The following is a 27,378-nucleotide window of genomic DNA, read 5'->3' on the forward strand; positions in this document are numbered from 1 at the left end:
ACTGAGAAACCACTCTAACTGTCAGGAACTTCTTCCGGGTGTTTAGACAGAATTTCTTTTGAATTAATTTCCTATACTAAAAAGGCTTTCTGTACACAAAACAATTCCATCAAATTTCCACCGGTTTCCAAAAACATCAGCCTTAGGAATGGTCGTTCCATGCATTTCAGACATGACCATTAATATTGTAGATTATCTTCTCCGGAGATTGGGAGTGCTTACGTTATCTATAATTAGTGGAATGTTTTTTTCATAATGGTGAGAAAAGAAATAGAGGGGAGCTGCCAAATGGAAATCTAGAGACTATTAATTTGCGTGGAAAAAGTCACTCACTAGATTGAAGACCATTAAGAGAGCGATGGTATTCCAGTGGATGACCAAAAAGAATTTCAAGAGCTAGCATACCAATCCTGGAAAGGTCTGATAAGGATCCAAACACTTTCGTCCATAAAGAAGACACTCTCCATTTGTTGCGAGAGCCAAACACTTCCCCAATTAGACTGAAAACAAACATGCCTTGCGAAGTGCAGGAAGGGTGGAAAACAGGAAGGCTGAAATGTGGTTATGATGCCTTTCTGCATAAACTGCATTTAAAACACATAAGAAGAAGAAGAGCTGGTTCTTATATACCGCTTTTCTCTACCCAAAGGAAGCTCAAAGCGGCTAACAGTCACCTTCCCTTTCCTCTCCCCACAACAGACACCCTGTGAGGTGGGTGAGGCTGAGAGAGCCCTGATATTCCTGCTTGCTCAGAATAGTTTTATCAGTGCTGTGACTAGCCCAAGGTCACCCAGCTGGCTGCATGTGGGGGAGTGCAGAATCGAACCCGGCTTGCCAGATTAGAAATCCGCACTCCTAACCCCGACACCAAACTGGCTCTATACTTCTCCATTCTACACATATGCACGAGCAACAGGCCTGACATGGATAGACCTGTCTCATCAGACCTCAGAAGCTAAGCAGGGCTGGCTCTATTAGTATTTGGATGGGAGTCCAGCAAGGAAATCCAGGGTTTCTCTACAGAGGCAAACCAGTTCTAAATGTCTCTTGCCTTGTAATCCCCGTGTGTTGCCATCTAAATGTACCTTCAACCGCCCTGAGCCTCAGGGGAGGGGGGATACAATTATGATGGATGGATCCATCCCCTCCTACCTGGTCCTTTTAACTTGAGATGCCAGGGATTGAACCTGGGACCTTCTGCATGCCAAGCAGGTGTTCTACTACTGAGCCAAGCCCCCTCTTTCTTGGATCCAATGTTGCTTTCTCATCTGATGCTCTGTATTGGAGACCTTTGGCAATTCCCTACTTCTTAAGCACCTTTGACTGATAAGACAATAAGCACCACTTCACGTGATCCAAGTCTTAGCCCACATCTACATGCAGGTGTTATATGCAATACATATGCTATCAAATACTTTTTGTCTGTGTGCTGGGCTTCCCAATGTCCACGCACTCTACAGAAGATAAAGCTACCTGTGCAGGTTCTCTATAAGAATCTGGTAATGTTGAAGTGGCTCTAATTCGGTCAGATTTGTCTTTCATCTCTCTAAGCATCTACCTGAAGAGAAAGGCTCTAAACAAGATTTAAAGAGTAATCATGACGAACACTTTTTGGTGAATCTACACGAATTAGTTTAAAATTGATAGCCGGTCATAATTCGGACGCAGGATTGCAGCTCTCTGCTGCCACCTGCTGCCAGATTCAGTTTCTCCTTTATATCTTCAACATGGCAAGGTAGAAACATGGCAGTGATAGAAACAGAAACACCTAAGGTAGCAAATCAGAAAGGAGATTAACAGACCGCTGGAATATTTCAAGATGGCTGTGCCTGTGTCCCCCAAATAAAATCCACTTTCTGATCAAATCAGGACAGGATGTGAAATAATGCAGCCAAATTAGAGTGCAATAGCACCTTTAAGACCAACAAAGATTTATTAAGAGCTTTCGAGTGCATATACTGGATTTTATTTCTAATTAATGGCCTGATGCAAGTCAGTTAGGAGGTTTCAAGGGTGGCTTAAGGTTCTATCTGAAAACACACAGCATGAACAAATAGCATCCTTACGTAATGATTACCGTGCCCACCTAAAAACAGTACAATGGCATAGGAAAAATCAAGACACAAACATTGTAACAGGGGGTCCTCACTTACTTTTTCCGTTGACGCGACATAGATGGTTGTGTTTCCCATTGTTGCTTTCCATCCCACAGAAGAACTGAAGAAGCTGGAATTCGAGAGGCAAGCCCTAGAAGCTACAATCAAGAAGAGTGAATGTCAAGAAGGAAGCCATGGCATCCGTGGATTCTTCAGAAAAGCTGCCAAGCTCAACATCACAAAGAGGGCACCCAGAAAGGGCAAGTTCTGAACCTAAAAAAAACAGTAGTTGAATGGTCAGCAGGACTCGCGTATTAGCCTCCCAACACCCCTCCCCCAGTCTGGCTACGAAAACTGCAAGGCCTTTAAAGGAAGGGCCACAACTTGGCACGTTATGGCTTTCTTTGAAAGCACGGCAACTTCCTGACTTAAGCAGCTACTGTGTATTTTAAGTTTTTAAAAGCAGGGATATGTTACCAGAAATGGACCAAGGATTAAGACTTCTTGGTTGTTGTTGTTGTTTTCCTGTATATAATAATGCACTATAATGGTTTTGAGATGACGAAGTACTGCACAGCCTCTACTGGCAGAAAAAAAAAACCCTATTTCTTTTGAAACATCTTTTTCTCACTGTCAGGTAAATAATAATGATAGAGTAAAATGCAAAGCAAGGCATGTTATGTTTTCCCAGAGCTTTTTGCAAACGTTAAGCCTCATTTCAAAGTGATGCTTGGCTTCCAAAGGAATCTGTAGCCACAACAAACAGGACTATGATGAAGAAGAAGAAGAAGAAGAAGAAGAAGAAGAAGAAGAAGAAGAAGAAGAAGAAGAGTTGGTTCTTATATGCCGCTTTTCTCTACCCGAAGGAGGCTCAAAGCGGCTTCCAGTCGCCTTCCCTTTCATCTCCCCACAACAGACACCCTGTGAGGTGGGTGAGGCTGAGAGAGCCCTGATATTCCTGCTCAGTCAGAACAGTTCTATCAGTGCCGTGGCTAGCCCAAGGTCACCCAGCTGGCTGCATGTGGGGGAGCGCAGAATCGAACCTGGCATGCCAGATTAGAAGTCTGCACTCCTAACCACTACACCAAACTGGCTCAGTGACAACTAGCCACTGAAAGAACACAGAATAATCAAAATACAGAAATATAAACAGTGGTATTAAAATTAAGTAGGATTTGTACATATATATATGTACATGGACAGACGTAGTACGGATTTTAGGTATGGGATGGACAAGTACACAACACGGCGCATTTTTGGTTTTACGACATTTTTAAAAATTATGTATCATCACTGGCCAAGCTTCCAGCATCTTGATTTGGATCGAATCACTGGCAAACAAAAAAATTTAACACTAGGGATTTATGCCAGATGCTAACTTCCTACCTTCTAGGTTAAGGGCTGTACCTCACACTCCACCATCAGATGGACATGAAAGGGGTATATAGACATATACACGATGTATATAATCTTATAGCCTTAGAAAAAAAAAACCCTGACCAAATAACGTAAAAATTAATGGCATGTTACAAAAGATAGTAGCCGACACTCACTTTCCTTAAATGGAGCAGCCATTGTTAGGGATGGGTGTGACCCAGAGCATGAACTCCACAAAAATAGCCCAGGTCGTGGCTTGTGAATGGGGGGTCATGCAAGTTCCTGGCATGGTCCTCCAATGATCTTCCACCTGATTTCCGGATTTGGCAGTTTGGGGGAAGGTACGTCTGCTGTGTTCACGTCAACACTCAGCTCAGCAGACACACTGGCATGCTGGCTACTGTTCAAGGAAGGTGGGTGGGAGTGGACTTCAGCAGCCCTCGAAACACCAATAATGGCCTTGCAGAACTGACAGGCAGTCCTGGCAACCAGTAAGGGAGCTCCCATTCTGCTCTATGAGTGATATGCTCCGTCCTTTTGGAAAGGAGGGAAGCAGTCCAGCGTGCCTAAAAGGCTTGCAGCCCTTTTGACCTGAGAGTCGAGAGGCCCGTGGGCCCTGATGTCAGGCCGAAATAGCTGAAGACCTTTTCAATGTGCTGGGAAGGAAGCAATCTGGCATGCTGAAATGGCTTGCAGCCCTTTTGGCTTGACAGCTGGGCCCATGGGCCTCTTGGCTGTCAGGCAGAAACAACGGCAAGCCTTTGCAGTCCCCCAAATCCCCTTTTCAATTACCATCAATTTTAAGCAAGTAGAAATGAATCAGACTTGCCTGAACAGGTTCATTTCAGGGGTGGTGGGGTCATCTGGGTTTGGGTTGGGAACACCCTGAACCAAACCACAATCTTCTGGTTCAAGTCCATCCCTAGTCCCTGGTCAGTATAATCCATGTTTCTTCCCACTCGCCTTTCCTTTCCCTCTCGCATAGAGCCTGGCCAGGCATGGAACACCCTTTGCTCTTGAACTTGAAAAGACATGCTCAAAAGCACACTGCAAAATGCCCATCCTAAATCCTGGCAAGGCTCACATGCTTAACTGAAGTATGCACATCTCGCGGTGATTAATACAAGACTCAAATGGTGCTCTCGAACTCACTTTCCATGACTGTGCAGAAAGGTCCAGAATGTATCCTCTCCCTCACTCTCATTTCAGCCAGCAGTATTAACACCATCTCTTCAATACACGTGGGGGAGTTCAATCAACGGCTGCTCGAAGTTAGCACCCAGTTCAAAAAGAAGCAAGGGAAAGGCACCATTGATGTCTGGTGGCTATTTGACGACGGAGGTAAGCCACTTGAAAGCATTTTTTTTTTGTCCAGCGGAGAGAGAAAAATCTGCACAACTTATGGAGGAAAAGAGAATAAACGTGGTTTAAGGAATGAAAATGAGCCTCTTGTGGTACAGAGTGGTAAGACAGCAGACATGCAGTCTGAAAGCTCTGCCCATGAGGCTGGGAGTTCGATCCCAGCAGCCAGCTCAAGGCTGACTCAGCCTTCCATCCTTCCGAGGTCAGTAAAATGAGGACCCAGCTTGCTTACTGGGGGGTAAACGGTAATGACTGGGGAAGGCACTGGCAAACCACCCCGTATTGAGTCTGCCATGAAAACGCTAGAGGGCGTCACCCCAAGGGTCAGACATGACCCGGTTCTTGCACAGGGGATACCTTTTAAAGAATGAAAGTAGCCTTCTTGTTATAACATAATGTTCTAATTGGGCTTTTTTTGTATATATTTGATTTGATTTGTTCAACCAGGGCTAATTCTTTTAATTCCCTATATCCTCACTCTTCGAAAAAAGTGGAAAGATTGTAAATTAAGGATCTTTACTGGTGGGAAAGTTACTCGCCTTGAAGAAGAGAGGCTAACGTAAGTAGATTTTGCATCCTCCCCGCCCTCCACCCAAACAGAGTTCATAAGCTTATATTGTTTAGTCTTTGTATGGAGTGCAGGTAGAAGAAACTGAATAGCATTATCAACAGATAGAAATTAATTCGTGTAACAGATGTGAAACACTTTTAATACTCTAAAACACTGCATAAATGCTAATTAACAATATCACAAAATCTTGCGTATCCTGGATCCTTATAGCTGCTGTTGCAAGATATTGTCACCAACCCACAATTCCTTGTCTGCTTTTTAAACAGCACTGCTAAATAGGGGCTGTTCAGCTCATTTCTAGGAAATATTGGTGCTCCATGTAGAAAGTTACAGGATCCCGAAAAGAATTAGGCGCCTTCTTATCGTGTAAAGCTCTTCAAATCTGCCCATTCTGGTGCATTTTTCTGGTAATTTCTCCAGCATTCAATTTTCAACTAAACCAATTAGCTTACGCTTTTCATGTTCATAGAATTCTATAAATGAGAAGCCCTAATTGAAGCACTTCTGATAGATCTGAATATTTAATTAAATGGCAAGCCATTTAACAAGACTCGGAATGCAACCCTAAGTGGCATTAGGCCCTCCTTAAAAGGGCACAAATCTACTTAGGAGGGCAACGCCAGCTGCTTGTCTTGTATATCAAACTACTGATTACTGACACTGTGAAAATGCCCATCCCTTTTCCTTTCGGCTTTCAGGATGGCCTCCCTTTTAAACAAATTCAGAATAAAATTTGCTGACATCTATATAATTGGCGACATCAACATGAAACCCAACAAAGAGAGGTAAGAGTTGCTTCAGCAATAAATGACATTTTAAAACAGGAACCGAAATGAATGAAAACATGGTTGTGATTGTTTTCCAGTCTGAATCAGGTGTGGTTCCTAACTGCAGAAGTGAGGTGAACGGCATCTCATCTCTCTGAAACGATATAACTGATAGAATAGTCCAGGGAGCGTTTTACTCTTCTAAGATGGCAGACACCAATGGACTTACGGATGGATAACGCTGCTTAAGACCGTTTATGCACTGGAGGTTTCATGCCAGGCTGCAGGCTGGAGTTTTAGTCATGGCAGGTTGTCCCACCTCTTCCTGCACCCACACGGAGGAGCATTTGGCCTGGTGCACCTCATCCACCCTTGATTTGTACTCCTGTACAGGAGCTGGGGCAGTGAAGTTCCCAGTGCATAAATGGTCTAAGATGGTAACGTAAATCTTTGTTTCCATCAGAGCTGGTCAACAACTGTGTTAAAACACCAATCTGAACGGGGCACTTTGCAGAGGGACTTATTGTTTTGTTTACATAGTCGTGTCTGTAGTACTTCGATATTACCTTACAATACAGGTAATATATAAGTTATAAGAGCCTCTTGTAGCGCAGCGTGGTAAGGCAGCAGACATGCAGTCTGAAAGCTCTGACCATGAGGCTGGGAGTTCAATCCCAGCAGCCGGCTCAAGGTGGACTCAGCCTTCCATCCTTCCGAGGGCGGTAAAATGAGTACCCAGCTTGCTGGGGGGTAAACGGCAATGACTGGGGAAGGCACTGGTAAACCACCCCGTATTGAGTCTGCCATGAAAACGCTGGAGGGCGTCACCCCAAGGTTCAGACATGACCTGGTGCTTGCACAGGGGATACCTTTACCTATAAGTTATAAATGTTGACCTGCCTAGACAAGGTGCTGGCAGCAGTGCTACACAGATGTAATGGTGCATAAAACCTGAATGCATGAAGTTTAAAGATTTTGAATGCAATTCAGTTACAATTCCGCAGCCAACAAACTGTGTTCTACCTGAGAGCAGAATATCTGTCAGGTAATGAGTGACAGTCTTGCTGTGAGGCTTCCTTTATAATTTCTGTTCCAGCTGGAAATTCTTTGAAGAGATGATTGAACCATACCGCCTTCACGAAAGCTGCAAAGATTTAACAACTGCTGAGAAATTAAGGAGAGAGGCTCCATGGAAAATCACTGATGCAGAGCTGGAAGCATTCAGGGAGAAGGTAAAGGTTTACTGCCATTATTTCTGACACTGTGCACTGAAAGAGAAAATAGCATACGTTGAAACCTGAGAACAGTCAAGGCAAATTTGGTGGGTTACAAAGAAAAGGGAGAATCTGAAATCCACCGGCATTTAGGAAATATGATTAGTTTGGAAAGGGACAGTTCAATTTAGTTTTAACCATCATATAGTGTGGATGTATGTATAACAGTATCAGTAGAAAAAAAATCTGTAGGCAATATTATTTAACTATAGCATTTGCCCACCACTTTCTCTACCCATGGGTATGCAATGCATTTAACATCAGCACTCGTGTTAGCATGTCTTGAGCCACTTATCTGAGTCATCTGAGTCAGAGCCTATATAAAGCAGTGAAGAATAGGAAGAACAGGTATATGTTGCCAAGTTTTTGTATCAGTGTAACACTTATGACTTCCCCTGAAGAAATTCGGGCAGTGTAGTCTGCAGAGCGCCTTGAAAATTACTTGTTATGAGATCCTATGTCTCTTTGACAGCTCTGTTTCTTGGGGTTCCATGGGAATCCAAAATATCCTTAAGGGTCAGGAGGCTTCCTAAGGTTTTGGTCCAGTTTAAATCACAGTTGCACCTCATCTGATTTTCCATATTGAGGGTGGGGGAGTGTAATTGTTTGCTGTTGGCTAGGAAAGTAAGATTTGTAAATGTTCATAGGTACACTACGCAGGCAGAGAACAGGTCAACGTATGCATGTGAAATCGATTCCAGTGCTGAATTCTGAAACTGCTTCTGATCAAGAACTCCCCCCCCTCAAATTTAAGTATCCAAAGTGGACCTAATTTCAAGCTCAGATTAACCATATAAATCTCATTAGCAAATACGCTATGTTATCGGGGGGCGGGGAGACGATCTGCAGGTTAACTGCATTTTATTTTGTATCCAAATCTCTCTCTCTTAAGTATGGGAGAAGTATTTGATACAAGTGCCAGTGAAAGTTAATAAACAGTTGATTTTCCGTGGGATTGTCAACTGGGGGGAGCGTGAGATTAATTGTACGCACTCAAAAATTAATCCGGCCCTTTGGCATTTTGAGAGAGATTTATCTACACGATTATTGTGCTTCGTAGCCCTCAGTATGTCGTTATGCAGGAAACTGAAAATAAATTTGGGGGCATATTAATTTGACAGCAATAAGAGAAAAACAGAATGCGTCGTGGCTTCCCTAATCTCTTTGCCTGCAATCTGCTACCCATATACTTTAAAAGGCATCACATTAAAATCAATAGTCTTATCTAAAGACGAGGCTGGGAAATGCAGTAGTCCATCAAGAGGCTCACCAATTTTGACATTTTCATGGTCAGTAAACTCACTTTCAAGCACGTTTGCAGAGGCCACCCTTAATCGACTGATTTTGTTTGTTTGTTTGTTTTAAATTTAAACAGAGCTACCGCCAGGTCCGTTTGAACGAACTCCTACAAGAACACTCTAGGGCTGCTAATCTTGTCGTCGTGTAAGTTACAAAATGTTAAACCTGCGGGAACTTTAGCAGTTTGTGTCAGTTCACAGAGCCTACAGGGCCCTGAATGTGAAGGCGTTCAGAGGAAGGAAAGCCACGCACAGGATCGCAAGATTGTGGTTATGTTTCCTTGATGTCCAGGCATTTAGAAGTGAAACATTAGCACTCATATTAGTAGAACTTGGAGTTCTTTAGTAATATATCTTAGTAATACCTTCTCTTCATTCAACAGGAGCCTTCCAGTGGCAAGAAAAGGAACTGTATCTGATCTCCTCTATATGGCTTGGTTGGAAATCCTCTCCAAGAATCTGCCTCCCGTTTTACTCATCCGAGGCAACCACAAAAATGTTCTAACATTTTATTCTTAGTAAGCAACACCTAGAATGCAGCATGTGCGTTCTACACACAAAAAATGACACCACACTACAAAAATGCCATAGTGCAACAACACCTTAGAATCTAACAAATTCGAACATCCTAGAGGCCGAAGAAACATTTTGGTGTTGATCTCCATAATGCCATGACCCTAAAATCATAACAATGGACATACAACAGTATCCACTTTATTCAGTGATGACAACTGTGGACTGATATTTCAACCATGTAGAGTCACAGGCCACATATAAAGTTATAGCTGACTGCACATAAATAGACTCATTTCAACAGGTCAAATAATCACCTGCTGGAATGTGACTACATTGATTAAAAAAAACCCTTAGATGTCTATCCATAATTTGGATTAATAAAATATGAAGATCTATTTTAGGACAGCCCATATGTTTCCATGTTCCTTGTATGCTAGACTATGACCCAAGTCTTCTCCTCAAGAGAATTCCTTAACTGGAGTCACAAGCGCCCACACCACCAGGCCAAAAGCCAAACATACACATTTAAGATAGTGCAGTATTGTCACTATCTCATTAAAGTTAAAGACTGAAGATGCCTTGGCCAATTGCACCCTTATTTAGACCCCAGGATATCCCAGCTGCTCTTTTCCCAGCCAGCTGCAACATTCGGCTTGCCAGTAATATCTAACTCCTAATATCATCTGATATTACTTAATGACAAGAGCACAGTTTAGTTTATTATGCTAGTAGTAGCTAGAAGAGAGAAAGGGACACTTGGCAAGCTTGGTGCACTATTTGCAAGGCAAGACGTAATCCTGATAAGGTCTGCAATGGAGTATTCACTACTCTCTTCCGTTGTGGGGGCCCCATTTGCCAACCCACACTAGAACAGAAACATGGCTAAAGCATCAGTGGCTGTTACTGAGGAGCAAGTTGTGATGGTGTTATACAATGGATGCCAACTGCTTTGTTTCTACAAGGGCTCCTTTGAAAGCAGCATAGCAGATAAAGGAATAGGTGCACCTTCCAACATTGGCACAGCTCCATATGTTACACCTCTTTGCGGATACACTTCCACAAAGTTATCTAGGGCTCTTTGTTCACTTTTATCTGCGTCTGTTTTATGATCATAACCTTGCCTTGGCACAGGGAGGAAGATCAAAGCTGGAGTGAGAACACAGGATCTGAACTATGCTAACCGCTCCTCCAGTTCTCCCATGACACACCCCAAACCCCTCCTATTTTCCCTTCTTGTACTGGCGTTAAAGGTAAAGGTCTCCCCTGTGCAAGCACCGAGTCATGTCTGACCCTTGGGGTGACGCCCTCCAGCGTTTTCTTGGCAGACTCAATACGGGGTGGTTTGCCAGTGCCTTCCCCAGTCACTACCGTTTACCCCCCAGCAGCAAGCTGGGTACTCATTTTACCGACCTCGGAAGGATGGAAGGCTGAGTCAACCTTGAGCCGGCTGCTGGGATCGAACTCCCAGCCTCATGGGCAAAGCTTTCAGATGGCTGCCTTACCACTCTGCGCCACAAGAGGCTCATGTACTGGCGTTACGCTTCTGCTAGTCCAGGCTTCCTCCGGTGTCACAGCTACACTGCACCAACAAGCCCTTGTTTCCCATCGGTTCAGGGGAACTGGTTGCAATTCAGTTTTTGTCTTGCAGGTGTGATACAAGAGTTAGGATCACATTACAGCTTAATGTAAATGAGAATGAATTGTCAAAGCTCTGCGTGGCGCCATACCACAATCGTATTTCATTGCCATACAAAGAATTTTCAAAGTAAACTGAATGAACACTAAAGTAAAATTTCCTAAGAGTTCGTTCGAACGCTGTGATCTGTCTAGGGTAATCATCACAAGGAATGTAGTGCAATTGTTGGTAATTTGTCACAGGGTCTTTCAGTAAATTTGGTGTTAGTTTTTTAATGTGTGTTTTGATCTTTTCTGATTGAATAATATTTTAACTGTCAGGCTAGCCAGCACTATGCTGAACATTTTTAAATCTGAAATAAACTGAGATGAATCAAAAGCTCTGCTCATCGGTAGTATCTTTATTTCACATTTTGCATCCTGTTGAGTTCGTTGTTTTAGTACTGAAATGAAGATATTTCTTCTGGAGTTTACTAATTAAGCACGTTTTGGCATGCAACAAGTAGTACTTGATTACTGTCATGTTACAGCTGAGTATTTGTGCTGCAGCAGCTTTCTTAAAGTCAGAAACAATTATTGTCCTTGTAGAAGAATCATAGACGTGGCCTTGTTTTACAGCAAAGTCTGTCTTCCCTAATGATATACTAATAGCCATTGTGAACTCTGCTATTTGCAATGTATTTTCACCCTCATATTAGGCATTACCTTTCAATGTTGTGGTGGAAATAGCCTGTACTGGGCTTCTGAAAGAGGTGAACTTAACCAGACCAGACATCTCTCTCCTACAAGCAAAGACTCACCAGCGTCACCTCTCCAGCAGTTATGTATGCGTATCCAATTTCATATGAAGGAAATCACTCAGGCAGCTGTAAATACTGTGTCATGCAAGCTTATGCCTTTCTTTTACATGAGTTCTAAATTTGTTTAGGATCGTGTTCTTCCTTTCTCTGGATTCAATGGTTATTTTGCCACCAAATGCATTGGGATATAACTGCATACTTTAATTCTTCTGGATGGATCCGTATTTGGGACTTTCCCTTTGAGAGCACAGCATGTTTTGTTATGTGCTGTTGAATGCATTATTGCTTAAAAGAGGCATAGCCATCAACCAGTGCTTACTTTCTGAACTTCATGTTCTGATCTACCCCAAGCTAAGGCAAGCAAGGAAGGCTGTTATTTGGGCAGACATGAAAACATTTTCTTTGTTATTATCAAAATTATTTACAGAGGGTCTCACAATCCAAAGTTCTTGAGGTAGTTAACAAAATGAAACAGAACAATGACATAAAGATAAAAGAGACTGAAAGCCTGTATCCTGAAGTTCTTGTTGGTAAGGTGATACCGGACTCAAAGAGATAAAGCAACAGATCAAAACGACGCAAAAAATCTCCCAGTGGAGTACTAAAAATAGCCACTAAGCTGTTAGGATAAACAAACAACAATAACACTCTATTTGTACATTGTTTGAGAGTTCAAGGTAAATTTAGGAGTGTGGCATCAGCCTAGCTAGATTTTATTCCAGTGCAAACTTTCATCAGTTAGTACTCCCTCAGGTGCACTGAGAGTATAATTATTTTGCTTTAGGATTTTGGATTTCTTTTATTTTTGAGCAGGACCTTGTAGAGAAGACAATGCTGCAAGAGGTGAAACTGGATACCAGGACACCTTCCCTCAGTTTGCAACGCCACCGTTTCAGTTCTCTTCCCAACCTATCCATTCCGCAAGGGGTGAAGACTTTCAATGTGCTTTTGCAGCTGGGTGTCCATATTTAACACAGGGCAGTTTTCCTCGTTTACTTAACTCATTTCAAGCTTTTTGCAGCTGGGTGTCCATATTTAAATCAGGGCAGCTTCCCTGGTTTACTTGAGCTCACTTCCAGTTCTTTGCAACTGGGTTTCCATATTTAACACAGGGCAGGAGAGTTTGGTCGAAGCGACACCTCAGACGGAAAAGCGCAGAAACCCTCCGCCAACAGGGCCATCTTGCGGCTCGTGCTTTAAAACAGGGGTAGTCAACCTGTGGTGCTCCAGATGTCCATGGACTATAGTTCCCATGAGCCCCTTCCAGCATGTCCATGGACTACAGTTCCCATGAGCCCCTGCCAGCATGTTCATGGACTACAGTTCCCATGAGCCCCTGCCAGCATGTTCATGGACTACAATTCCCACGAGCCCCTGCCAGCATTTGCTAGCAGGGGCTCATGGGAACTGTAGTCCATGGACATCGGGAGGCCCACAGGTGGACTACCCCTGCTTTAAAATGCCTCCTTGAGGAAGGGGAGCGGCTTCCTCCAGCCTCGGCAGCCGCCGCTGCCATGTTGCGCTCCCTCAGGCGGCTCCTCCGAAGTGGTAAGCCAAGGGTGGAAACGGCCGTTTATTCCGTTGCTCCGCCCCCCGCACGAATTCGACCAGACGACCCCCCCCTCGCCCGCACGGGCCAATCGCCGCTCTCCTTGTCCCTCCTCCCCTTTTTAGGAGAATGGATTCGCCCACAAAGGGGTCCCTAAACTGGGCAGTACTATTCCTTTAAGCGGCGGAGGGGAGGAGAAGAGGGAATGGACAGAGGGAGGGGGGAAACAAACAAAATGCAATCGTTAAAAAAAATAAAACAAAAATAACGGGCTTTGAAACGCGACAGCCGGTCCGACGGCGTCGAGCGGCATTCCCCGACGGGGTTGCTCGCGCTTAGTTATCTCCACCTCTTCCCCCCCTTCCTGATAGAATGGATTTGCCCACAAAACCTTCTCTAAACGGGCGTTCCAGGCAGTACCATTCCGGGGAGAGGGGGGGGGAGGAATAGGGAGAAAGCAAGGCATTAATTTTATTATTGCTATATGCATTGCAATAATTGCACGGATAAAGCGCATAAACGTGCAAAGCGGCCGGCGGTGCTGCGCTTTGTGTTACTTCCAAGGCGGGGAGAGGGGAGAGGGGGGAGGGGGGTGTTCTCTCCCCCTTGGATCCGGTCCCTCCCCTCGAGTCGAAGCGGAGCGCGCGAAAAGAAGCGATTCGGGGGGACGGCAACGGGCGCGCGCCTTCTCTCTCTCTCTCTCTCTGATCCGATTTAATCTCCTTTCCCGCCGCCATGCCCTGCTCCGAAGCGACCCCCGCCTCGCCCCCCAGCAAGAGGCTCAAGGGCGCCGGCCCCGAGGACGCCTCCTCCACGCTCCGCTTCGCCCGGCTCTCCGAAAACGCCACCGCGCCTTCCCGGGGCTCCTCGCGGGCGGCCGGATTCGATCTGTACAGGTGAGGCTGAAGGTGACCTTGGCAGGGTCCGTGGACTACAATTCCCAGGAGCCCCTGCCAGCACTATGGAATTGTAGTCCACAGGCTTTGGGAGCGCCTTAGTTCAGGGGTAGTCAACCTGTGGTCCTCCAGATGTTCATGGACTACAGTTCCCATGAGCCCCTGCCAGCGTTTGCTGGCAGGGGCTCATGGGAATTGTAGTCCATGGACATCTGGAGGACCACAGGTTGGACTACCCCTGCCTTAGTTAGGCCATCCTTGCTCCAGGGGGTAGCTGGAGGGTGTCCCGGGATTGCAACTGAGATTTGTTTCCTGGGGGGTGATTTGATTGGTTGGTTAGTTGGTTGGTTGGTTGGTGTTTGGGCCCGCCTTTTCTCACTGCAGGTTGCGGTGGCCGTGAAATCCACAAATTGTAGGAAATATGCATAAATACAATTGGAAGGTGGACTCTATGGAGAGCCAGCACGGTGGAGAGCCAGAGCGGCGGCCCCTGATTGGGGGGACCTGATTCAATTCCCCACGCCTACTTCACAGGCAGCCAGTTGGGTGACCTCGGGCCAGTCACAGTTCTGGTAGGGCAGTTCTCTGGGAGCTGTCTCAGCCCCACCTACCGCACAGGGTGATGGCGTGGGGAGAGGAAGGGAAGGAGATTGTGAGCGGCTTTGAGATCACTATGGGTAGTCTCAAAGCAGGGAAAGAAATCAATCAATCAATTAATTTTGTTATAGCTCTTCCTTCCTAAAAAGCTCAGGACAGGTAACACCGTAAAATAGACAATTCATAAAAAACCAATGTTGCTTCTATGCCCTGCTGAAGACCTCTGGTCTACAGACCTCATCCTACCCAGACGTCACCTCCAAATCTCCAGGTATCTCATCAGCAGAACTGACAACCCTAGGTAACACATGCAACCAACACACAGGCCAAATATTGCCCTCCTTTGCCTAGAACCTGATGTAGGTGGAGGCTTCTGTTCTGGGATCCACCTTTTTCATTTCTTTAGAGAAAGCCCTGCACCGAGAACACATAGCAGAGAAAGAGGGTCCGCTCTTGGTTTGCCAATTAAAACTTTGGGAAGGAACCTCAGCAGGGTACAATGCCCAGAGTGGATCCCCCAAAAAGCTGTCGTTTTCTCCAGAAAAACTAATCTCTGTAGTCTAGAGATCAGTTACAATTCCACGAGTTAAAGAACCTGGAGGCTCTACCTGGAGGCTACTGCGCAAGCTACTGTCCTGGAGGCTACTGTCCTGAAATCGCCACCACCCAAACTGCTGTATGTTCCGTTGGAATACATAACATGGCTACGCATAAAATTTTTCAATGATAGTAGTTCCACCGGGTGGTTTTATGACCTCGCTGGTTTCAAGGCTAGCACCACGGACAAGAGAGTGAGGACAGCAAACAGAAACCAAGCATCAGAGGCCCTCCACCATGAGGAAGAGGCCCCAGTTTAGCGGCATGGAGGAAACTTTTCCACCACTGAGTGACATCGTCTCGTCTTCCTGTCCTGCTGCTTCTCTCAGCTCAGGCGCATGCAAAGGGAGCCAGGAAGTACGCTTGATTGCTATGCAGGCTGATAAGTCCTTCTAAAAGGCGGCAGGGACATGGCTGAAGACTCAGGTTGTGTCCCATGAGCTGTCTATTCTAAGTCTTTAAAAGTACTCGAGTATGTGTAGTGAAAAGGCCTTTAACTTCTCCAGGAAGATTAATATGCTTATTTACGGTAGTAAAAGATTAGATACTGTTGTTATTCTTGTTGCTGATTTGAGTGTTGATTCATTTTTGGTTTGCTGGCATCTGTTAGATTAGGAGGGGAAGACACTGGCTGCCAGGCTAACTAAATAAACTCTCCTCCCATGCTCAGAAGCAGTATAAAGGGCAGGTGCTGGAGAGAAAAGCAGTGAAGGCTGTTGCTTTTATTACAGGTAATAATGAGCTTGTAAGTGCATCTGGATGTTCGTAGCTAGAAATAGAGCAATAACATAATTTTGCTATCTTTTCTCTCTTTTTTTAGCGCTTACGATTGTGAGATCCCTCCTTTGGGAAAAGCTGTTGTAAAAACAGATATTCAAATTTCTCTTCCTTCCGGATGCTATGGTAGAGTTGGTAAGTTGCAGAAAGGGAAAGCTTTTAACCTTGTTTCTTGGCTTCCCTCTCATGAAAACAGAGAAATCCTAATAACTGCCAGTCCTAATATATACCGTTTCCTGGAAGTCACTGTAAAAATCTGATCCTACCAGAGTACATTTGTTCTAAATAAACCTTCATTTCTAATTGGCCATCCATGGGCTCACACACCTAAGTCAAGTTTCTATCAGCCATTTACTGTTACTCTGTTATTAATGTTATTATATAATACTAATGTTAAAGTTATTTATATATATGGTTTCTTGTATTCTCAGTTTTATGTAAACCGCCCTGAGCCTTCGGGGAGGGCAGTATATAAATGTGAAAAATAAATAAATAAATTTGTAAAGCTGTGTTTAAAAGCTGGACCAAATTTCTGAAGTGGCTTTGGCCAAATTTGGAATCTCTTTTTAGACTTCTCTTGCTTACTGAAGCTCACTTTCTGTTTCATTAGCTAGGAAGTTCTAATAATTGTACTACTTCTAGTACAATTATTACTGAGTGACTGGCAGTTTTAAAACTGCATTCTAAACAGTATACCTGCACGATCATGAATATGTACATTTTGCAACAATAAATGTGTGGGCTTTAAAAAAAAACACCTAAAACTTGTTTCCCTTTTAAAAAAAAATTTAGCTCCACGATCTGGATTAGCAGCAAATCACTTCATAGATGTTGGTGGTAAGTAATCTATGTTGTGAATTTGTGATAAAATTTGGCTGACATTTGTATGATTTTCCTCACTGTGAGAACCCTAGTTAAAGATGTTTTTTTCTGAAGATGTATAGCTCATTTCCATGCAAAAACTGCACGCATGCCAACCTTGCAGCCCTAGTTTTTCGTGAAGCGAGTGGTAATACGTACCCACAAACAGATTCCTCTAATCAAAGCTGTTAGATTAGAGGAAGCTGACTAAAAGTGAATCATTCACGGAACACACCTTGAGCATTGTGGCATTCATAAAGGTAAAGGTATCCCCTGTGCAAGCACTGAGTTATGTCTGACCCTTGGGGTGACGCCCTCCAGCGTTTTCATGGCAGACTCAATACGGGGTGGTTTGCCAGTGCCTTCCCCAGTCGTTACCGTTTACCCCCCAGCAAGCAAGCTGGGTACTCATTTCACCGACCTCGGAAGGATGGAAGGCTGAGTCAACCTTGAGCCTGCTGCTGGGATCGAACTCCCAGCCTCATGGTCAGGGCTTCAGACAGCATATCGACTGCCTTAACACCCTGCGCCACAAGAGGCTCATAGCATTCATACAGGCTGTTAAATAGTAGGGAAAATGTTACACAAACTGATCACTAACTTTCAAATGTCATAGCCTGCGGGCATACTTCCTTTTTGTCTCAGTCACTCTGCATGCCTGCCATGGAGCATTTACATATTGAACAGGATTTCAATATGACATAAATTCAACTCCTAGCCAGACATTTGGAGGCCTGGTTTTGCCCTGAGTGAATTGAGAAATTGCTGCTCATATTCCCGAAAACCACTATACCAGGCTGCTTGTTAGGTCACTACGCTCAAATATTGTCCCATGTGGGTTTGAATAAGCAGCAAGTTCTGGCCTAGAAAAAAGCATTTGTGGAATCTAATGTGCATTTTAGAAGTTGCTTCATGCACTAACTTGGCTAGCAATGTCTTGAAAGTAATTATTTTTCCACCCGCATGTTTAAAACAATTCAGCTTTTTGAAAGACTATTTGCAGAACAGTCGCCGACAGTACATAAAACACACGAAAACTAATCACTTACTTGGACAATGCTGCGGCCGTAGATATGTGGGATTCCTTGTAATTTTTGCAGTACATCATCAAAAGGGACACTTCATAATGGAGAAGAGCCTTTCAAGAAAATAAAATTCATTTCTGAATTCCCATGCTGAGCACACCAAGGAAAGTTGGAAACATGCTGAAATCTGTTCTGCAAAGTGCTGAAAGCTTTCCTGCAAGTGAAATGCCAAAGTTCTGTCAGGTTTTCTGCCTGCCATTTGTCCTTTCCCTTGCCAGTTCTTGTGTGTGATTTTTTCCGAGTATCATGTAGATGTTTTCTACCCAAAGTGCATGGAGCAAATTTAGGGCAGTGGCTATTTTATTTTTCTATTTGCGTCAATCACAACCTGCCTTTCTCACACTGCAAACAGATATAAAGGAGCCTACTGTACTGTTAAACTGGTTATGGGTACACGGCTCCATTTCTTTAAATGTCAGAACATTTCAAAGAATTCCCATTTATTTCTTATTTTTATTTTATTTCCTTGGGTTTCTAGGCCGCCCCTCCCCAAAAAGGTTTACAACATAATAAATAATTTTACAATAAAAGCTTAAAAATCTTAACATTCAACTAAAACACACTCTAATCGCCCTGTCAGTTAAACCAGGGGTGGTCGACCTGTGGTCCTCCAGTTGTCCAGGGACTACAATTCCCATGAGCCCCTGCCAGCAAATGCTGGCAGGGGCTCATGGGAATTGTAGTCCATGGACATCTGGAGGAACACAGGTTGACTACCCCTGAGTTAAACCATATCCTAGCCCGGTTGTTGAAACGGACGAAATTAAGAATATTGGCCCGGCTTTGAGGGTAGGGGAGTAATTCGGGCGAAAACCTGAGCAGGGGATTAGGCAGGGATTCCTTCTCAGGTGGTAAGAGTGCAGCTTTGGCCTGTACCAAATGCACCATCTTGCAGCCAAATGCACCATCTTGAACCCTGGAAGCTCAATAGCCCAATAAGGGCTCAGATCTCTGGCAGCAACTCATTCCACCAGGCTGGAGTGAGGAAGGCACTGGCAAACCACCCCGTATTGAGTCTGCCATGAAAACGCTGGAGGGCGTCACCCCAAGGGTCAGACATGACCCGGTGCTTGCACAGGGGATACCTTTACCTTTTTAGAGACAACCAACATGCTGGTATTTGCGGAGCGAAGAGCTCTGCAGGGGACATAGAGGGACAGACGGTCCCTCAGACAGATGGTCCCAGCCCTTATATCCCGCTTTTCCCCACTAAGGGGTTGCGATAAAAAAAGATACTTGCCTTTTTAGAGGTAAGTCGGCAGCGTCTTAAATCTGTATGCACTGTGTTCCTCTTGCTCTCCTCCCCTTAATTAAGTGCAGAACAACCATGAGTTACGCACTATCCTGCTTAGATTATTATTAATTAATTAATTAATTAAATGAGATTTATAAACCGCCCCTCCAGACAAAGTTTCGGGCCAGTGTACAACATGTTAAAAATTGACATTCAGAAGTTCCAATAAAAACCATATACAGTAAGAGCGTTCCGAGATGATGTTCTCCGTTCACTTAGCACCGTGCTGAGATTTTTAGACTCGGCACGTTGGATTGCTCTAATAGTATTGACATGCTTTGTGACAAGGAGCTTATCTTATCCCAACTTTTTTTTTTTTACCTCTTTATGACCGTAATAACATGATAGCAATCCCACGAAAGGTGATCCTGAAACTTGGCTGGGTTTTACAGGCGTTACAATGCTTGATCCTGCTGAGTTGCAGGCACCTAAACTAGTGGACATTCTCCAGTGGAATCAGATGAAACTTCAATGCCTGCTAAACTGAAGGGGCGGGTTTCCTTAAAGCCTTTCTCGTTCTTGTTCTTATTCCTCTCCTCTCAACCAGCCTGCTTTATGGCTTCTGTTCAGCAGCCTTATCTTCCTGGGTTCCAATGGAACTTTAAAACCATATGGCTTTTGATAACATGTCTGGCACGGCATTCTGTATACTGCTATATTAATGGTTTTGTGTGCATCAAAATCCCCTTGCAGTGTTACGTTACTGATAATAGCTGTCATTACGCAGCGGTGAGGTGTGTTGGAACAGCCAGGGGCAATTTTTTTGTTTGTTTGTTTGTTTGTTTGGCATGACTTTCAAAAGAAAAGCCAGTCATGTGCGCTAACCACAAAACAAAATTAAAACATGAATTGTGCCCTGTTTGTGGTCCGCCCCAAGCGTCCATGAACTTTTAAAGCAGTTCCTGTTGGTTTGTAGGTGGAGTGTGAATCAGGATTTTAAAGGGACTCAGATTCTGTTTCTGTGGAAGCCATAAGAACAGCTGAGCAGCAGGGAGGCAGTCCCTTTCAACTGGTTTGCAGGGCCAGTTCATGGTTCTGTCCCACCCCTAACTATATATTGGTGGAACAAAAATTGAATCCAGTGGCACCTTTAAGACCAACCAAGATTTGTTCAAGGTGTGAGCTTTCATGCGCAGGCACACTTCCTCAGACAAAATGGAACAAGGATCACATAATTTGTTGGTCATAAAGGTGCTATTGGACTCTGTTTTTGTTGTGCTACTTCAGAGCAACACGGCTACCTGCTTGGATCTATATATTGGTGGAAGCAGTTATGTCATTTTTGTACATCAGCTAGAATGAAAACACAAGCTATCACACTCCGAACTAGTTTGTGTTTTGCCTTGTGAAGCAGATGTTTTGTGTTGTAAAGAAATGGACCATTAGCTAAAAACGTCCAGTCCCCAGTGATAACATACATTACAGCCCTATGGAAATTAAACTGAGATTGACTTGGATGTGCACCCAAAAGCCATGGCTGATTCCAGTATTCCTGACACACAAGCATAGTCTATTAGTAACAGATCTGAATATCTAATGAAGAAGACCCACCATTAACTTTTGCTAATTATGCTGTTTGTTTTAGCTGGGGTTATTGATGAGGATTACCGAGGGAATGTTGGTGTGGTACTGTTCAATTTCGGAAAGGAAACATTTAAAGGTAAGAATTAAACTTGAGCGTGATGTTAAGCCAGCTTAAAAGGGACAGCCTTCTCTTTTCCCTTCTCTCCTGTCCTTCATTTTAGAACCATGGATCTAGTGATACATTAAGTCACCCCCGTACAGATTCACTGGCCTCGTTGCTTGCAGAATGCCCCAGAGGTCTGAGGAAACAGCGTCCTAAGCTACTGCTGTCAGACACAAACGAAAACGATTGCTAAATTTGCATGGGTAGCTATAAAAATAAGGCAGAGCTGGACCAACCCTATTCCCTAATACTTTTATACTGGATCCACATAAAATTGTTCTTATTTCTTAGTTTTTAATCCATTCATGAGTGATTTTACATCTGTAATCTTATGTTTTCTACCGGTTGGTCTATGACCATAAATAAAGTTGACAAAGCGCTTTCATGTCTATAAAAGATCTGCTGAGACATGAGCTTCTGGTTGTGACAGTGCTTCTCAGTTATAAGGGGTTGAGGAGTCAACGTAGCTCAGGTTTTCTGAAACCCTGGGGTTTCTTGACAGCCCTGGAAGGGTTGCCTTAGTGAGTGGGAGTTAATTAATTTTCTATATATTTTTAATATTTGTTCAACATTTATTGGGTGATGTGACCACATATGGTCATGTTGACCCCTGATTGGCTAATGATAGGCCTGGAGGGGGTGGGAATGGGAGGGGCCCTGGGTGGGCGTATCCACAGTTTGCTTCCCAGTCATATTCCGCACGATTGCATCACAGCTGGGGTTTCTCAAAGCCTGAAGAATGTTTCGGGTTTCTCAACAGTAAAAAAGTCGAGAAAGGCTGGTGTAGTTTACATTCTATATTACTTCTTCCCAGAGCTTAAGGACTACCTCTTGGGGAAAGGAACAGTCTAGTGGCTCTGATTAGCTTTATATTTGACGCTTCAGCCCTACCTGTCTTGCTGCATCCCCGTCCTTTCCTTGTGGCCCAAAGTGTTCTTGTTGGCTTGTAGCTATTTAGCCGGATTTCCTTGACTGCCTGTTTTGTTTTGGAAGTTAAAAGAGGCGACAGGATTGCCCAGCTGATCTGTGAACGCATCTACTATCCTGAACTGGAAGAAGTCCAGGTAAGAAACTTGGATCATACCAAGAGGGAGGGAACCTAATTGCGCTACTTAATCCAATTACTTTAGATAGTGAACTTTTGTTAACGAAGGAACAGATTCTTCATAACAAAACCAGGAAGGAATAAAGCCCTGAGTTACACTGCAGATTGAGGTGATTTTATGGATTCGTCATGGACAGAAGCAGGAAATATATTGCGGTCGTCTCAAAACTGAAGGATAACGTTTGAGAAGTTCTAACTTTGAGTCCCTTTCAGGTTTTGGACGACACGGAACGTGGCTCAGGAGGCTTCGGATCCACTGGCAAGAACTGAGGACGGCTGTGACATGTAATTAACGACTTGCTGTATTTTTTATTAAGTGTTTTTTTCTACTAATAAACCTTTGTTCAGGACTTGCTTCTTTTTTTTTTTCTGGAGAAGGTTGCACAAAGGAAAAAGCCCTTTCACTCATACCTGGTACAAAGTAAAGCTTGCAGCTGTCAATCCCAAACTGGGATTAACACTGTCCTGAATACTGTTCTGGATGGGGGGGCAGGGGGGGGCTGCTGCCTGATTTCTTTGCCAGCTGAGTCTCAGTGGTCCGAGGAGGGATTTAAATGAACAATATGTTATCCGGACAACTGCCTTTCCGGGGCCCTTACGCCCTCTCCGTGAAGCTGTCATCCGCAGCGATATTCTTCCCAACAGCTTTGGAGCCACAGGTAAATTTCCCTCCTTCGCTGTGATGTGAAGGGATAACAGAGCCAACTGGGAACAGGTGGGAGTCCGATATAGTTGCAGCCCATCTCTGAACAGGCTTCGTCAGGCATTTCCCTCCTCCTGATTTGCACAGTTTACAAATATGTGAGCTTTTGCATTTATGCAGTCACCTTTTTGATGCGGAAACACATGGACCGGCACGGTGAGGGAAACGGAAGTGAATACAGAGGGGATGTCCATCCCTCCTGCGAACGCCGCAGAAGACGGGTGGCAGCAGCTGGCCAGGCCTGGTGCTGAGCCTTGCTCATTCCTCCACCCGTCTTCCAGAGCCAGCCCCGCCCACCAGGAGTGCGGATGGAGAAGGGGTGGGTGCGAAGATACGTGGTGGAGGCACCAGCGGAGCGAGGTTGCCTCTTGACCTTATACTTTTTCTAAAGGGTGTAAGGGACTGAACACTAGATGGGCCGTGACAGAATGAAGACTCTTTTTTACTGCCTTTCCAATTTAGTTTTGGAGTCGATAGGCGTAGTCTGCACAAATTTCTTTTGAAGTTGGTAGGAATTATCATTTTCTTGGCATCCCCTGCTGAATCGCCACATTGAGGTGGCATCAGTCAACAAGAGATCTCTTCTGGCCATTTACTCCTCTCCCACAGGTATTCAGAGATAGGATTCAGCGATCTCCCCTGAGCATGGCTTATGTTTTGCTCAAATTACCCGGAAAGGTCTCTTGACTCTACCAGAAAAGGCACATTAAAAACCTACCAGAAATCCCATGCAATCTGCAGTTATTCTGCTGTGTCCAAGTATTTCTAAGTCATCCACCTCCTGTGCGGAGAGGAAACCGTTAGCTCAAATAAACTTTCGTTTGATGACATTGGATAAATTTCTTCATAGGCGAAACAACACCCAGGGAGCTGATTGTGCCGAGTTTTGTTAAAGACCACCCAAGAGCCTCAAACTAGCTGTGTGATCAGGCAAGGGTGAACAAGGAAGGACTGGGGGGAACGGTTGACAACTGGCCAGAAAATTCTCCCTCTGTTCTGCTTGTAGGGAAAACGTCTTTAAGAGACCATGTTACAATAAATACATCCAATAGAAACAGGCTTGTCAGCAGTCTGAACCGCAGCAAGGAGACAAGTGCCGTGTCCTAAGATCCAAAATAAAATTAAGATCCAAAATGAAGGAATATTTATTATATCGCTGGTAAGAGATGGAGCTAGAAGACATGGCTGTTTTCAGAAGATGGAAAAAAAATGTGCACATGCCTTCAGCTTTGCAAGCAAGATATTGAATTGAGGACGCTGCATTTCTGCAGATGAGGATGGGTTACATTTTAGACCACCTGAGGATTTTCGGCTGCAGAAAAAAAAAATTGCAGACCTGGATTATTAAGTAAGATACGTTTGTTTCATAAATCTGTTGGATTTGGTCCAGTGCATGACTAAAAACATTCAATGAAAACTTCTAGGTAGTGCATAGGGCTTTGCTCATACCACCCAAAGTGGGGAAAAACCCTATGTGAATCAGTTTGTGGATGCTTCCTCCTCACTGTATTAAGGTGACCAGTTTGTTGAAGAATCATGCTAGGTTCATGCATGCAAAATAAATGTTTTGAGGCAGCTTCCCACAAGAATGAAACAGGATTAAATACAACAAAAAAACACACTACAGTTTTCAAATGGCAATGTGAAATTAGAAGAGAGAAATAGCGGAAGGGTGTGTGTGTTATACCTCACTTTTTACTACCCAAAAGAGTCTCAAGGCAGCTTACAAACTATCATTCTTATCCACACAACAGACAGCCTGTGAGGTGGATAAGTCAGAGAGCTCTGAGAGAACTGACTTGACCCGAGATCACCCAGCTGGCTGCCTGTGGAGCAGGAGTGGAGAATCAAGCCCAGTTCTCCAGATTGAAGACCGCACTTTTAACTACTACACCAAGCTGGCTCAATATTAAAACTATGACAGCATATAGAACTATTAAACCAGGGGTAGTCAAACTGCGGCCCTCCAGAGTCCATGGACTACAATTCCCAGGAGCCCCTGCCAGCATTCGCTGGCAGGGGCTTCTGGGAATTGTGGTCCATGGACATCTGGAGGGCCGCAGTTTGATTACCCCTGTATTAAACTCTTACAACAATATTAAAACTATCGCAGCGTTCAGTCATTAATCTAGAGATCAGCAGTAAAACTGTTGAAATAGCAGTAGCCAAGCTACCAGCAACATAAAACCACGTTTGCAGTCTAAGACAAACAGCCAGAATGGGAGACTTAATTCAGTTAAGGGGGCCGCATCTGGGTTCTACAATTTGCAGAGAGAATCTTGGCACTAAAGCACCGACCCCCGACCAGTGAAAATCTTATCAAGACCTCTCTGCCTTCTGAAAATTCACAAGAAATTGCCCACAAATTTCGGAACATTCACCACTATGAGGGCTATAAACACTTTTTTAAAGGCATACCGCCGAAATGCTCAGGAAGCCAAAATTCGGTGGTCAGAATGATGATTCTTTGTTTTTAACATGCTGAGTACCCAGCTTACTGGGGGGTAAAAAATTTCCTTTTGCACCATCATGAATCTTGATTTTTTTGGGGGATAGATTTCATCGGAACAGTTTTAATTCAGTATATTGACCGCTAGGTGGCACTCGAAGCATGTTTACTCCCCCGGTCTCGCCCAACACATTTTTCTTCCCAGGAAACACCCCCCCCCCAAAAAAAAACCCCCACAAAATCTCTTTGCCTGTAATTAATAATTGCTAATTCCCACTGGGACGAGGCTGGTGGAAAGCAACGTCCAGCAAGGGCCAAGTGAAAGCTGGCAAACGTGGAACACGTCAACAAGAAGAGGAACAATGACCGTAAATTGAAATAAGGTTTCGGATGGGTTGCGCAATCGCTCTTGGCGTACGCCTGTGGCATCTTGCCCACACTGGGTTTCGACAAGAATGGAAAACTGCAATCAAGAAACAACACCCCCCCCCACTTCCCGTGGCACACACAGCTCTCCTATTCAAGTTCCTTCTGTCTTTTGCCTTTTTGACATTTATGTTTGTCATTAGAACTTCTTTAAGCTTATTGGGCCCCCTGAATACTTAATCAGTTGGTAGGCATAACAAGGGGGGGCAGCATTACAGTGGCTGATTTCCTTTCTCCAAGGAGGGGGCCAGAGGGTAGCTATCGGGGAAGGGCGAGCGCACTGGTGTCCACTCCCTTGGGGGGGGGGCTCAGGGTGTGATACCCTGATGTCAATCAGCATCTCTGTGTGTGCCCTCTAGCTCAGCTAGTTTGGGCTTGGCCTGCCTGAGATGCCATCATTATGCTGATGATACCTACTGATGATATCTACTCTGTCTACTGATGGATGGCCAACCGGATACGCCCCCCCCCCCCCCAGTTAGGTTGGCCAGGTGTCTGGAGGCTGTGACTGAATGGTGACTGAAGCGCGATCCCTCAAAGATGGAGGTCCTTATGGCTGGGTAAGAAAGGACCAGGAGAGGAAGTGCGTCTCCCCTGCCTAGATGGCGTGCAATTTTGCACACAGGAATTTGGGGGTGTCCCTTGATGCCCCCCTTTCAATGGAGGCTCAGATCACAAAGGTAGCTTCTTCCATCTAGGCCAGGAGAAGCTACTAGCGCCCTTCCTGGCCCTGGAAGGCCTCGCCACAGTGATCCATGCAACAGTTACTTCCAGGCTGGGTTACTGTAACTCGCTCTATGTGGGGCTACCCTTGACTGGGAAATTACAACTGGTACAGAATGCAGCTGCCCAGGGCCTGGCCAGGGAACATATTCAACAATCCTCAAAGAGCTGCACTGGCTCCCGGTAGAGTTCCAGATCAAGTTCAAGGTGTTGGTATTGACCTTCAGAGCCCTACACAGTCTGACCTTCAGACCTACGTATCTGAGGGACAACTTCTCCCAATATGTCCCACGGAGGAATTGTAGTCCATGGACATCTGGAGGACCACAGGTTGACTACCCCTGCTTTAGAATGTTAAGCGATGTTAAAATAAATTATCACTCCCTTTTGCTCAACTATACTGAACTGTATTCATGATACCTGCGAAATCCATTCCCAGGTATGAAAGTGAGAAGCTACTTGACCAAGGGACAGGCATCAAAACCACGGTGAATCTGATCTTTTAGAAACTGCAAAGCAATTCATCCAATAAGATTTTTTTTTAAGGAATAAAGCAGCTCCGATTTCAGATTTTGCTTTTACCTTCCCTCAAAGTCACAAACGAATGCAGATTGAAAACCCCGGGACCTGCCAAAAACAGCACGCTGAACTCTCACCAAAGAAAAAGGACACGGTTGTTCTTACCGGGAAAGATTCGGCAGGACAGGAAACAGGCAAGGGTTACAGACGTTTGCTTAATGCAGAAACCCGTTCAGCTGTCCTTGAGCCAAACCCGGTGACAGCAGACAGCTAAGGACCTGTCTGAGTAGATACAGGAACTAATACTGAAAGCGGAGAGTGTTTTAAGTTTAAAATTAATTACTGTCCCGAGTCCATACCTCAGTTGAACTCTGAGAGGTTACAGCACAGCCATGAATGGTTCCTAAGCCCAGT

At 44.5% G+C, this 27,378-nt stretch overlaps 2 protein-coding genes and 1 long non-coding RNA gene across 4 annotated transcripts in view; 2 read left to right on the forward strand and 1 right to left on the reverse strand.

The window, feature by feature from the left end:
• SLC12A1 (solute carrier family 12 member 1) overlaps nucleotides 1-11,275 on the forward strand; it is a 46,821-nt gene extending 35,546 nt beyond the window's left edge. For both annotated transcript variants that reach the window (XM_077318149.1, XM_077318150.1), the window contains exons 21-27: nucleotides 2,213-2,360; nucleotides 4,687-4,814; nucleotides 5,283-5,394; nucleotides 6,105-6,191; nucleotides 7,270-7,405; nucleotides 8,823-8,890; nucleotides 9,129-11,275. In XM_077318149.1, the coding sequence (XP_077174264.1) occupies nucleotides 2,213-2,360; nucleotides 4,687-4,814; nucleotides 5,283-5,394; nucleotides 6,105-6,191; nucleotides 7,270-7,405; nucleotides 8,823-8,890; nucleotides 9,129-9,264 (815 nt within the window). In that variant the 3' untranslated portion in view covers nucleotides 9,265-11,275. The remainder of the gene's footprint in view (nucleotides 1-2,212; nucleotides 2,361-4,686; nucleotides 4,815-5,282; nucleotides 5,395-6,104; nucleotides 6,192-7,269; nucleotides 7,406-8,822; nucleotides 8,891-9,128) is intronic.
• Nucleotides 2,155-7,378, reverse strand: LOC143828004 (uncharacterized). Its single transcript, XR_013227470.1, has 3 exons — nucleotides 7,197-7,378; nucleotides 4,626-4,871; nucleotides 2,155-2,369 (listed from the first exon to the last, which is right to left on the reverse strand). It is a non-coding gene; the product is annotated as an uncharacterized LOC143828004 (long non-coding RNA).
• Nucleotides 11,276-13,119: 1,844 nt separating the features above from the next.
• DUT (deoxyuridine triphosphatase) lies at nucleotides 13,120-22,494 on the forward strand. The gene is made up of 7 exons (XM_077317703.1): nucleotides 13,120-13,244; nucleotides 13,997-14,141; nucleotides 16,156-16,247; nucleotides 16,905-16,949; nucleotides 20,938-21,012; nucleotides 22,033-22,103; nucleotides 22,358-22,494. The coding sequence occupies exons 1-7, from the start codon at nucleotides 13,211-13,213 to the stop codon at nucleotides 22,412-22,414; spliced, it is 519 nt and encodes a 172-aa protein (XP_077173818.1). The 5' UTR covers nucleotides 13,120-13,210; the 3' UTR covers nucleotides 22,415-22,494.
• Nucleotides 22,495-27,378: the final 4,884 nt, after the last annotated feature.

The sequence above is a fragment of the Paroedura picta genome, chromosome 18, assembly GCF_049243985.1.
Source record: "Paroedura picta isolate Pp20150507F chromosome 18, Ppicta_v3.0, whole genome shotgun sequence".
Classification (NCBI taxonomy): domain Eukaryota; kingdom Metazoa; phylum Chordata; class Lepidosauria; order Squamata; family Gekkonidae; genus Paroedura; species Paroedura picta.